The 12,620-nt window shown below is 40.8% G+C and overlaps 1 protein-coding gene across 4 annotated transcripts in view; it reads right to left on the bottom strand.

Moving 5' to 3' along the window:
* OSBPL3 (oxysterol binding protein-like 3) overlaps positions 1–12,620 on the bottom strand; it is a 124,223-nt gene that overhangs the window by 75,828 nt on the left and 35,775 nt on the right. For all 4 annotated transcript variants that reach the window (XM_006832205.1, XM_006832204.1, XM_006832206.1 and 1 more), the window contains exons 2-4: positions 7,235–7,351; positions 7,029–7,082; positions 6,097–6,210 (exon numbers count right to left, since the gene is read on the bottom strand). In XM_006832205.1, the coding sequence (XP_006832268.1) occupies positions 6,097–6,210; positions 7,029–7,082; positions 7,235–7,351 (285 nt within the window). The remainder of the gene's footprint in view (positions 1–6,096; positions 6,211–7,028; positions 7,083–7,234; positions 7,352–12,620) is intronic.

Below are 12,620 nucleotides of genomic sequence, written 5' to 3'. Positions count from 1 at the left end.
CCATCTTCTTTTTAAACTCTTTAGTAATTCAAACTTTACAGATCAATCTTCTCTGAACCATAATGAATTAGTAAATTTTTCCTAAAATATTTAACCTTGTTAATCTTCTTTGACAAAGACTGCATCTTAGAATTAACATGAAGAATACATGTTAATGAATGTGAAGGTTATTTAAAAGAACATTTCTTTTGCTCACAGAAATAGGAAAAGATATTAAGAAAAGAATGATTTTTCATACACACACATTTAGCTTTCCTTTTCAAAGATATTGATAATAGATTATCAATATCTAATAACTATGAAGAATGTTTGTAACTAGTAAACATATATTTTAAATATTCATGAAAATACTAAAAGAATAAGCACCTGTATACTTGATGTGGCACATTTGGTTAATGCGCTGGACCGTAAGGTCAGTTTGAATTGCAAGGTTGGTGGTTCAAGCTCACCAGCTACTCCTTGGAAACCTTATACAGGGCTGCTGTGAGTTGGAACCAACTCAACGGGACTTAACAACAACAACCATGCCATAGAGAAATTTCTTAATAAGTCAATACTGTTTTGTGTGTATGTGTGTCCCAATATTTTCAAAGTGAAAAAATGAGAAATACCTATGTATTAAGAGACAAAACAAACAACTATCATTGAGCCAATTCTGACTCACAGTGACCCCACGTGTGCAGAGCAGAAGTGCTCCGAAGGATTTTCAAGGCTCTGAAAGATGCCCGAGACACCTCTGCATAGGTTCAAACTGCTAACCTGTTAATTAGTGTAGCTGAGCTCTTAACTATTTACGTCAACCAGAGACTCCTATGTGAAGAGGCAGACTCAGGAAGCTGCACTTTAAAATATCCTAAAAGCATGTATCGTAAGTCAACTTCCAAGATGACAGATCCAGGTCAAGCCTGTTAAAGTCTTTACTAACGCTACAGCTGAGAGTGAGAATGAGGAACTAAATGTCAGTGGCATCATTCATTTAGGAAATGTTATGTTGGCTTATGTTTGTTTCGTTGATTAATACACAGCAGTACAGACTTAAAACCCTCCAGATACTACTTAATGTGCCATTTACTGGAAGATGCAATACAGACAGACAAATCTATTTGTATCCCTAAATTAAGTTCTTCAAATGTATTTTATTTCCCAGATGCGGTTAATCAGAATTTTACAGGAATCTTGATACAAAATGATTGTGTCATTCTTCACACTAAGCTAACCTCTCAAACCAAAACCCACTGCCCTCAAGTTGGTACCAACTTACCGTGACCCTATAGGACACAGTAGACCTGTTCCCCACAGGGTTTTCAGTCTTTATGGAAGCAGACTGCCACATCTTTCTCCCACAAAGTAGCTACAGGATTTGAACCATTAACATCTTTGTCAGCAACTGAGCACAGTGCCACCAGGACTCCTTAACCTTATGTCAGAGGTCCTTAAAAGGAAATGCCAAAATGCATTCACCTTGACTTTGTTATTGGGTAAACATGGTAGAGGGAGAGAGATGAAGCTTTCTGCTCCGGTGAAGATTTAAAGCCTCAGAATCTATATGAGTAGGAACGGACTCCAAAGCACTTAACAATAACAGCAAAAAAACCCAAGGTGGAAGAGTCAAAGCACTTTATTAAATAAATGACTAGGGTTGTTGTTCCTGACTCTTAACTAAATTACAGGACTGTAGACTATTTATGGGATACTTAACCTCTCTCTGCCCAGGCCCCTCATCTATAAAATAAGAATGGAAATAGACTGCTCATATTTAAAATTTTTGTGACTATGGGTTATTAACTAGAACTCTCAGATAACTATACAGTTAACAATCATAGCTGATGTTCAAAAGCATAAAAAGAACTTAGAATCAACACAGAGCAATATTAAATTGTTTTTACTACAATATTAGGATTCAATGTATGTTAAGGTATTCAAGTTTTGGTTTTTTCCTCTTTTGACTGAGAATTAATCATTAGTGTTAGTCTGTTAATATCACCGAGAAACAAGAACCCATTATTTCCAGACCATGGTATAACACAGAACCCAGAGTAGGTGGAGAAATCACCTAAATTTCTCCAGGAGACTGACCAATGAACAGAGGAAGTCTTCCTTAAATCTTTTCTCCCTCTTAAGATTATATTAGTCATTTTCAACCAGGGTTGAGAATTATGAGGATTTCTGCTTCCATAAAGTCTGACAACCTCTAAACCCTATACAGGGTCGCTATGGGAGAGAGCTGACTTGACGGTACACAGCAGCCATTCTCTCCAAAGCTCATGCTTCATTGTGTATTTAACTTATCTACACCACTATCAAGGAGCCCTGGTGGCAGACGGGCTAAGTGCTTGGCTGCTAACTGCAGGTAAGTGGTTCAAATCCATCCTCCACCTGCTCTGCAGGAGAGTGACGTGAAGATTCACAGAACCCTGCGGAAGCAGTTCTACTCTATCCTATCGGATCACTATTAATTGAAATTGGCACACAGCCACACTTTGGTTTGATACTACCACCTAACAATAACTCACTGTGGGAGAGAGTGACAGGCACCAAAGGCTAAAAAGCCAAGAGAGGCAGGGCCTTGAACAGGTTCATGCCTGCTGAGAGATTGCCTTCCCATCCCAGGTGATTCTTATAGAAGCCCTGGTAGAAATGTACAACTATCGCATTGACTTGTTTTCAGTGCTCTGAACTGCTTCGTTCCAGTTTGACAGCCCCTCTTCCTCCAAGAATTTGCCTGTCCACCCTAGTTAGACTGAATCAGACCCCCAGTTTCAATGGGTTTAATAAATTTATCCATTGAGTTCCTATTAGTGGCACCCAATATTCCTTTGAAATACCAGACCGCCTTGGCAATGGCCAATGGTAAATTTCAGGTCTACAGAGTTTTGAAAGTTCTCCAAGCATTCTGTGTTGAAATGGCACTTGTGCAAAACTGAAGCTCCCATAGTTGGGTCACTTTATGTACCACTCAATAAGTCTTTCCCCTTCAAGAAAAGAAAGAAAATCACTCTCAAACCCAACCCTTCTGGCTACGGCATCTTTCCTCCTGTCAGATCTCTTCAGACTCCTTTTTTTGCAGTGAAATAAGTGACCAAAAGCTAATCTGAGTTACAAAGCACAGGATAGTGATGGCTGTAAAGAGAATGACAGAGCAACCAAGGCACTCGTTCACCTACCACATCTCACAGAAAAATAAAGATAACAAATCCATACATTACAACAGCTAGACTGACAAAATCCATTTATCCAAGTGGGGGAAGGCAGGAAAAAGAGGTGTGAGGGCAAACGGCTTAAGGAAAAACCCAAAAAACTTAAATCAGTCCAGGCATGGCATCCAGTAAATGTTAGAAAATAGCTACAGAAAAACCTGCAGTCCTTTCAGATTCATTGTGTTAAAAATCCACAAACGGGTATCAGGAAGATTCTGCTTAAGTGTGCCAGAGACAAAGTTCCAATTTCTCAGAGTGAAGTGAATTTACAAAGTGCCTTTGGTGAGTGGATCCTGCCTTCCCTAGAAAGGGGTGCAGGGGAAAGAGCTACTCCACCCTCCTTCCAATCCCATCCATTTCCTGGGAAAGCATCTAAAGTGAGAGTCCTTCAGTTTGGCAGAAGATGAACTTCGCTGCTGAGGTTGTGCTACTCAGAGCTGACAGTAGGTAAACTGTCTTGTGGAAGAGTCTTAAGAAGACCGCCACAGAGAACAGGCACAAATGATAAGGAACACTTCGCCAGGGGGCTTCATTGGCTCTGATAAGGAGAAAGGATGGAGAAGAGACAATCACTGATAATTATGAGGGCAGCATTGCTGTGTGAGGCAACCAAGGGCAACCCAAATCCAAAGTATTAAGGCCAATTCCTTTTTATGTTTGACAACCTCTGGTGTGTTTCAATTCCTTTATTGAACCATTGATGTTCAAAGCAGTACAGTGAATACAGAAGGGGCATATGCAGAAGACTAACCAGCTGACCCACAAGATCATCGGGAAGAGACTCAAAACATCCCCTAAAGAAACGAGCCTGCAGGGAAGGTTGAAGGACATATCAGCAATTATTTTGTTGACACTAGCAAACAAGCACTGGTGGCAGAATGGGTTATGCATTGGGTTACTTCAGTCAGCAGTTTGACAGTTCTAATCCATCAGCTGCTTTGAGGGAAAAAGAGGGTTTTTGCTCCAGTAAAGATTTATAGCCATGGTCACTATGAGTCAGAATCAACTCATAGGCACTGGTTTGGTGTTTGGTTAAGTTTGGTTAAGGCTATCCCTGGTATCTCAAGCTGATCTCTCAGATTAGCTAGAGCTTGGAACCAAGGGCATGAACAACTTTGCTAAGCACAAACAGGGAGAGACCCAAAGAGCACTGAAAACTGACATTAGGAAGAATTCCAGCCATGACCAAACATTTTCATGAAGTGATGTTGTTGTTGTTACATGCTGTTGAGTCGATTCCGACCTATAGTGATTCTGCATGGGGTTTCCAAGGAGCAGCTGGTGAGTTTGAACCACCGACCTTGCAGTTGAAATGACTTTGCAGTCTGACGCATTAGCCCACAGTGCTACACCAGGACTCCTTCAGGAAGTGACAGATCACCAATAATTTGTGCTATTACTGACTGAAGCACAGGAATACTTGGTAAAACGTATCTTCAGTAGTCTCACATGCAAGTGAAAGTTGGACAGTGAATAAGGAAGACTATAAAAGGATTGATGCAATTGAGTTATGGAGCTGGGGAGAATATAAAGATGTCATGGACTGCCAGAAGAACAAACAAATCTGTGCTGGAACAAGTACAACCAGAATATTCCTTAGAAGCCAAGAAGAGCAGACTTCCTCTCTGATAGACTGGACATATTATTATCAGGCAGGACCATCCCTGGAGAAGGACATCATGCTTGGTAAAGTGGAAGGTCAGTGAAAAAGAGGGAAACCCTCAGCGAGATGAACTGGTACAGTGGCAGCAACAATGGGCTCAAGCTTAGCAGCAAGTCTGAGGATGGCGCAGGACTGGGCAGTGTTTAGTTCTGTTGTACACGGAGTTGCTATGAATCAGAATCAACTGGACGGCACGTAACAAGAGAACAAGAGGGAACAACCATAATACTCTTCCATTCCAAGCACAGTACTGGTAAAATCTAACAATACACAGCTCCCTCGCTCGCTTCCGCTCTGTACACTGGGCTCTCCTCTGTGCCAGGATACTACCTGCCCTTCCTCCACTCTTCTTCCTTCTTTTGGCTGTATTTCAGCACCCAGCTTTGAGACGGTATAGGCATACCAGAGAGACCTTGATTTCCCTGGCAAGGTCCTGGAGAAAGGTGTTGATACTGTTAGTCATCTCTTCACCACCCAAATGACAGCTACATAGAAGTGAGTAGTGCTCCAAACTTCTCATCGTGGCCCAAAACCTCACCCAGTTTGGCCGCCCTCCACCACAGGCCCAGTCAGCTCTTCCTTGCTGGCCTCCAGTCTTACCAGGGTACTTCCTTCCCCAGGTGATTTTATAAGTCACCTGGGGATCTTATGAAAATGTAGATTCTGATTCAGTATATCTGATGTGGAAAAGGCAAGCTCTCAACAGGGTATGAAACTTGAAGTCCTGTTAGGAGGTACTATTTGGAAACCCACAATTTAAGGGAAAATGTCCTGACATTTCACTGCAATATGAAAATCTTAATGAAATTCATATAAAATTGACTGGAGTTGCAAAACAGGGCTCAGTAAACTCGATATGGTAAGCATTATATTGTGTATCAGGGAACATACTATAACCTACAGTAAATGGGTTGCACTGTTGGGTGGGGGGGAAAGGCAGCGTTAGGAAACAGACTATCACTGGAGGAGGGGTGTTACTGGTACTTAGGAGATGCAGGGACCGGGATACTTAACCTTAAGCAATGTGACAGACCTCCACAACAAAGAACCATCCCATGCCAATACCAACAGGAATGAAGATCTTCTCAGAAGCTGACTGGAAATATTCAAAAGGCATCACCATTAGCTACTAAATCACAATGACTTTTCATGTGGATGGGATGTGCTTACTTGGTATAACAACAGATACCCCCTGCCCAGCGCAATGGGGAGACAGTGACTGTGAAGCCACCTCACCTTCAGATGATAGATGTGCTCCTCAGTATCAAGATCGATGCACTTTGAGGACTTCTTTACAGACATCACAGAGAGCCCAACGTCAATGCAGCCATGCAGCTTCTCTCTCTCTATCTGTAGAAGCACCAAGAGGACAGCTTGAGCATCGTGGTGTTAAAAATAATAGTAATATACTTGACACTCTCTTCCTATACCCTTACTTTCCACAACCACTATCAGGAAACTTAGTAGCTACATTTAAGTGCTGGTCATCCATTTTTTCATTTAACCTGTGAAGTAGGAAGCCTTATCACTATTTTACAGATGAGAAGACTGAGGTCCAGAGAAGCCAAATAACAATGATTTTGCCACTAAGTGAGGAAGTCAGAATGTGAATCCATGTAGTCTGACTCCAATGGCAGTGAATTAATGGCTTAACAACATTGCTTCCCATTAAATCATTTCTGGTGTCCAAATTCATGTAATTTCATTTATAAAGGAGAACACAGGCTGGAAGCTAACAGGCTAGAAGATGAAGGAAGGAAGAGAGAAGTGCTAGGTGGGAGAAAGACCCCTACAACAGGTAGGGCTGAAGGCCAGTTAGTTCTCCTGGGCTGAACTTAAAGAGAAGAACGCCACATAACCTTCAACCAGCTCATCTCCACCTGCTGCCTGTTTTGTTGCTGCTATTTACCTGTGAGGATGCCCTCTATCACTGAGGAAACAGATCCCGAGACATCCAGTAGGTTCTTGTCAGGAGTCTCCTGCCCCGCCCCTCACACCGCCCCCCTGGTGGTTGAAGTGAGCCCACCTGGCCTCCAGAGCGAGGACAATAGAGCCTAGGCACTCCTGGTTTCACATGAATAAACTATCAGATTTACACGATCTCATTCTGACAACCACTAGCCCTTCAGAATTCTTCAATTGCATTCTGGATAAACAAGAAGCCTTACGTCAGTTTGGCTCTTGGCATATTTCAAGATTCCTTTGTCCAGATAGAAGAATCTCTGTGGGGAAGAAAATTCAACACATTAAGATGTTCCACTAAAAAGTCCTTCTTTTGGTCTCAAATATCAACTTCAAATTAAAGATAAATATCTCTGAACTTGACACTGAGTTGGGTGACATGAGAACAAATAAACGAAGACCAATGTCTCACCTTGTGCCAGCCCTTTAAGGGCCATTTCCTCTTTTTCAGCAGGAATCCTTTCTGAACTGGAGGCTCCTGGGTATAATTCATCTCTCCCCTCAATCCTTCCACCACTTCCCAACTGTCCTGTTAATAAAAACAAAAACAAAAAGAGAAGGTTCATGCTAAATGACTATCTTTAACATAATAATAATGCTAAACAGCGCTTAGCTCTATCAGTAAATCCATCCAAGACAGTAAGCCTGCCTCAGTTTGTTGGTGAGAAGAAATTCAAATTGAATTTCTATATAGACCCTGGACTTTAGAGATTGAATGCTGTACTTCAGTGGTGTCAAATACGATTTGATTTTTTTCTAAAAGCTGTTTGTTAGTAGGAAATGTCTCTGTGTGGTGCGAAGACTTTAACAACAAAGGTAAAGAGTTACACAGCAAGTTCTAGTTTTGTGCTCTTTGACATCATCGTGGCAGTTACTGTTCATCCATCACTGCTCTTCAATCTGAGTTCTATCCAAATGCTACAGACATCAGTTTGGAAGGTGGGTGTCAAGGATGTTTGTGTGTGGCAGCAGGGAGTGAGGATCTTAGAAACTGGCTGAACATATGAGAGTGAATGCAAGTTAGTTAACATGACAACTTGGGCCAAGTACTAGCTGAACATAAATATCTTCAAATTCTAGGTATTTAAATCTTAGAAATCAAGAAGCATCAGAGTGATAAATTTTCATTCTTTTTTTTATGCCCCTTTCATTTCAAAACTTCTTTTTCTTCTGCCAGTTATTAATTATTGAACTGTTTTCCATTTTTAAACAGGTAAAATAGTTGTGATAATTAATCTTCAGTTATTAGCTATTTGTTGTTGCTGTTGTTGTTACGTCTCTGAGAGTTGGTTCCGACTCATAGCAATCCTCTGAAGGGCTTTGTACTGGGCTGCTTCTTCTACAACGCCACATCAGGACTTCTGTCGGCTATTTTTACCTTTTCAAATAGTTGGCTGAAAAAAGAATTTAAGTTTAATAAGTAATAAAAAATATTACAGGTTGCCGGGGGCAGGAGGTAAAGGGGAAGTTGTTGTCTAGGAAGCAGTGAGCTTCTGTTGAAGGTGACAGGAAATCTGGTAACAATTATGGTGATGGTTGTACAACAGGATAAATCTAATTAATATCATCTCTAAAGGACACATCTGAGAAATGGTAAATTGGATAATATTGTATTACATGTTTTTACAAGTTTTTTTTTTTAAAGAATGACGAAGATAAAATTTCTTTTTAGACTTTTAAAAAATTAAATTTTTAAAAGTTTAAAAATGCATAAATCATAGAAAATCATCCCAAGGTAGACCATGATTGTAAACGTTTCTGTGACAAGGATAAATGTTTTTTACTTTTATTATTTAAAAAACATTTATTGGACACCCAAACTTGCAGATAGTACCCATTTGACCTAACCTCGATGGCTTGATAATCAGAACTCAAACAAAGGAAGATTTAAAAAAAAAAAAAAAATTGATAAGGGAAACGAGGGTAAACTGCTGCAATTTGATGACCTTGACATATACTCATGGAGGTGGCGGTGGTGGTTATGCAACAGAGAGGGAAGGAGTCTTCACATCAAGTAACAGTGCTCTCTCCTCTGTATATAGGGTAGCTAGGGACAGGTAACTTAGACATTGGCTACCTAAAATGAGGGGGTGATAAAGGCTTGAAGTGACTGGCTTACAGGTTTCAAGAAGGTGTTTAGTTTAAAAGTATGTGAGGGAAGATAAGAGTCCCCACTGAATAGTTTTCATCTTGTCTAGATGGGTCTGGTTAAAAGAGATGGGGATAAGTTTCTTATGATTCAATAGTGTGTAATTGTTATCATGACTGATTGCAACTGTCACAATTATAAAGGTAGAAGCTTTGTAACAAAAAGGTGAGAGTAGTTAATCTTACAATTCAGAAACAGAGGACCCTAGGACCATCAAGGGAGAAGAACACAAGCAGAATGCAAGACCTTATCCAGAGAAGCCAGCCATGCCAGAGATGGAGGCAGAGATGGAGACATGGTGAGAAGGAGCAGCTGAGGACTCTAGATTCATGGACACAGAGGAACTGAGAGCTGGTGTCCAGGAGGCAGACTTGCAGAATGTGCCCTTTGGTGGTGTAAATTATTATATATGTGTGAGTGTTTAAAAAAAAAAAAAAGCTAAAATGAATAGAGAGAAATGCTGCTAACTGACGGTACATAGAGGGGATTATAATCATTGTACTGAAATAAAGTATATGATTTTATGATTTGTTGAATGTAAAACTGATGATCTGCCCTGTAAACTTTCACTCAATTCACAATAAAAACTTAAAAAAAAAAAAAAATTTACTGGGATATGTTGCTGCTGTTATTGGAAAGTACACTTTCTGACTCTCAGACTCTGTAGAGGGTTTCCAAGAAGCAATTGGTAGGTTTGAAATGCCGACCTTGTGGTTAGCAGTTCAGTGCTTGTTCTACAGCGCCACACCAGAATTCCTTATTGGTATATATTGCTGTTGCTAAGTGTTGAAGAGCAAAGATGTCAGCTTGAGGACTAAGGTACATCTGACCCAAGCCATGGTATTTTCAATAACCTCATATGGATGCGAAAGCTGGACAGTGAATAAGGAAGACCACAGAAGAATTGATGCTTTTGAGTTATGGTGTTGGAGGAGAATATTGAAAGTGCTATGGGCTGCCAAAAGAACCAACCGATCTGTGTTGGAAGAAGTGCAGCCAGAGTGCTCCTTGGAGGCCAGGATGGCCAAACTTAGTTTCTCATACTTCGGACGTATTGTCAAAATGGCAGCATCAATGGAGTCAAGTGTGGCAACAATTGTGAGGTTGGCCCAGGACTGGGCAGTGTTTTGTTGTGTTGGGCATAGGTTTGCTATGAGTCGGTACTGACTCGATAGCACCTAACAACAACAAGCTCCGTCAAGTCAATCCCGACTTATAGCGACCCTATCTATATAGGGTTTCCAAGGAGTAGCTGGTGAGTTTGAACTGCTGGCCTTGAGGTTCAAAAGGACCTTGTGGTGGAATGCTTATCCTACAGCGCCACACCAGGACTCCTATCGGTATATAACATACATGAAATGCCAAATTTTAAGAGTAGAACTCAATTAATTTATACACATATATTAACTTTTGACAACATGTCACTTAGACCAAGGTTTGGTTTTAGTCAAATCTGTAGGCTGAAGGCACGTATTTCAGGCCAGAGACAAGGAGCTACAGACAGCCTGGCACTTAATACCAGGCAGTTAAACTCAAGTTCAAGTACGAACTGTATACAGTGAGGGCAGGGGATTTGCAGGGATTCCTGGGTGCTCTAGCTGGGCTTCTGGATTGTTCTTGAGTTCAGTAAACTGGACCCACCTGATAACAAGAACCCTTTCCTAGTTTAGCAACTGAAGTCTTTATATGAGGATCCTGACAGATCTGCCTCAAACAGATTTAGCTTTTACAGTGTGAAAAAAATTAAAGGTGCATTCCATCAAAGATGATGGTGGAACATCAATATCTGGAGTTACAAAAGGATTTTCTTCAATGGAAGACATGCTAAATTTGGGGGGAGGGGAGGGATTCGTTCTAATTCAGGGAACTTTCCAGAGGAAGTTAGCAATGTGAAACTTCTTTATCATTATTATTGTCAATTATTCAAGTCACTTGATTATCCCCAGACAATAAGTGGAGAGTGCATATTAGTAAGTGATAAGAAGCTACACAAAAACATTTCTGTTCTTGTTTCTTTCATCTCAGAAAATCACTCTCCTCACAATGTAAAGTGCTTTTTTACATGTCTAAATTTTAATGTCTTCAAGGTCATCAAACTAAAAATAACACATTCCTCTATAAAGCTTTCTTGAGAGAAAATTTTATCTTACAATAAATAGCTCATCGCTCACTAACAAGTCTAAGTCCAAAAGTATTGCTACTAAAATTTCAGTTACTACACACACAGGTTTGTTCTAAACAAAACGTCTGAACATGTCTCTGTGATCATTGGACAGCTGTAGATAAGTTCTCTCAATAATATCTTTGCCTTAGTCTAGAACAGGGGTGGGGAATGTCTGGCCCAAAGGTCCACCAAATCATCTGATCAAGGAGCTCTGGTAGCATAGTGGTTAAGAGTTGGGCTGCTAACCTCAAGGTCGGCAGTTCAAAACTACCAGCTGTTCCATGGGAGAAAGATGAGGCTTTCTGCTCCTGTCAAGATTTGCAGCCTCAGACAGGGTCATTATGAGTCAGAACCGACTCCATGGTACTTAACAACAACAATCATCTGATCTGGCCCTGACAAGGCAACCGCAGTTCCAGCCATCGATCACACTGTTGTTGTTAAGCGCCGTTGAGTCGGATTTGACCCATAGTGATCCTGTATAATTAAATTTTTGACCAAATATAGGAAGCTAATTTTTAAGTTGATAATTTTGTATGGTCTGTGAGTGATGTTATAAATTTTGGCAGCAAAAAGGTTTCCTGCCCTTGGTCTTGAAGGACATCATGCTGGTAAAGTGGAGGGTCACCCAAAAAGAGGAAGACCCCAAATGAGACGGACTGACACAGGGACAGCAGCAATGGACTCAAATGTAACAAGTGTGAAACAGGTGCAGGACAGGGCAGTGTTTTGTTTGTTGTGCCTGGGGGAGTCACACCCTTAACAAGTCATGTTAAGGTGCCTTGAAAAAAAATTTAAAAAGAGGATACGTTTTGTGCCGTTGGGGGAAAAACAGATTTTGGGGTTCAGGGCTAATATAAAATTATTAACAAAACTCAAGCGGACATCTTCCTGAATCACTGAAGCTATGCAATGAGTTTATGGGAATGCTGTCTCACATAAAACAACAGTTCTGGGATGGACCAAGTATTTTATGAAAGGCTGGAAGATCTCAAAAATCAATTCAAGGCATAAAGGTCAGCTCAGAAAGGTTAGGGCAACTGTCTTTTGGAATTTCAAAGGGCTAAGAGATTTTCTCAAGGCCACAGGGCAATTACGGGGAACTTATTAGGAAGTAATTTTAAGAAAATGAAACACTGCATTATTGATCAAAAGGTCAGAATTGCACCAAGGAATTTATTTCCATCACGATATTACACCTGCTTAGTGGTTATGAGTTGGGCTGCCAACCTCAAGGTCAGCAGTTCAAAACTACCAGCGGTCCCGCAGGACAAAGATGAAGTGTTCTGCTCCCGTAAAGATTTACAGCCCCGGAAACCCCATGCAGGGTCACTATGAGTCGGAACTGACTCCACGATACTTAACAACAACAACATCCTTCTACAGGAAGCAAGGGCAGTCCTAGAAGAAGTTCATTGGGAATCCTTACCCCAAACACCCTACAGCCCTGATCTTGCCCTTTCAGACTTCATGATTTGAGCCCCT

The sequence above is a fragment of the Chrysochloris asiatica genome, unplaced genomic scaffold (assembly GCF_000296735.1).
Source record: "Chrysochloris asiatica unplaced genomic scaffold, ChrAsi1.0 scaffold00006, whole genome shotgun sequence".
NCBI lineage: Eukaryota > Metazoa > Chordata > Mammalia > Afrosoricida > Chrysochloridae > Chrysochloris > Chrysochloris asiatica.
The sequence above is the reverse complement of the archived record's forward strand: the minus strand, read 5'-3'. Positions and strand labels throughout refer to the sequence as shown.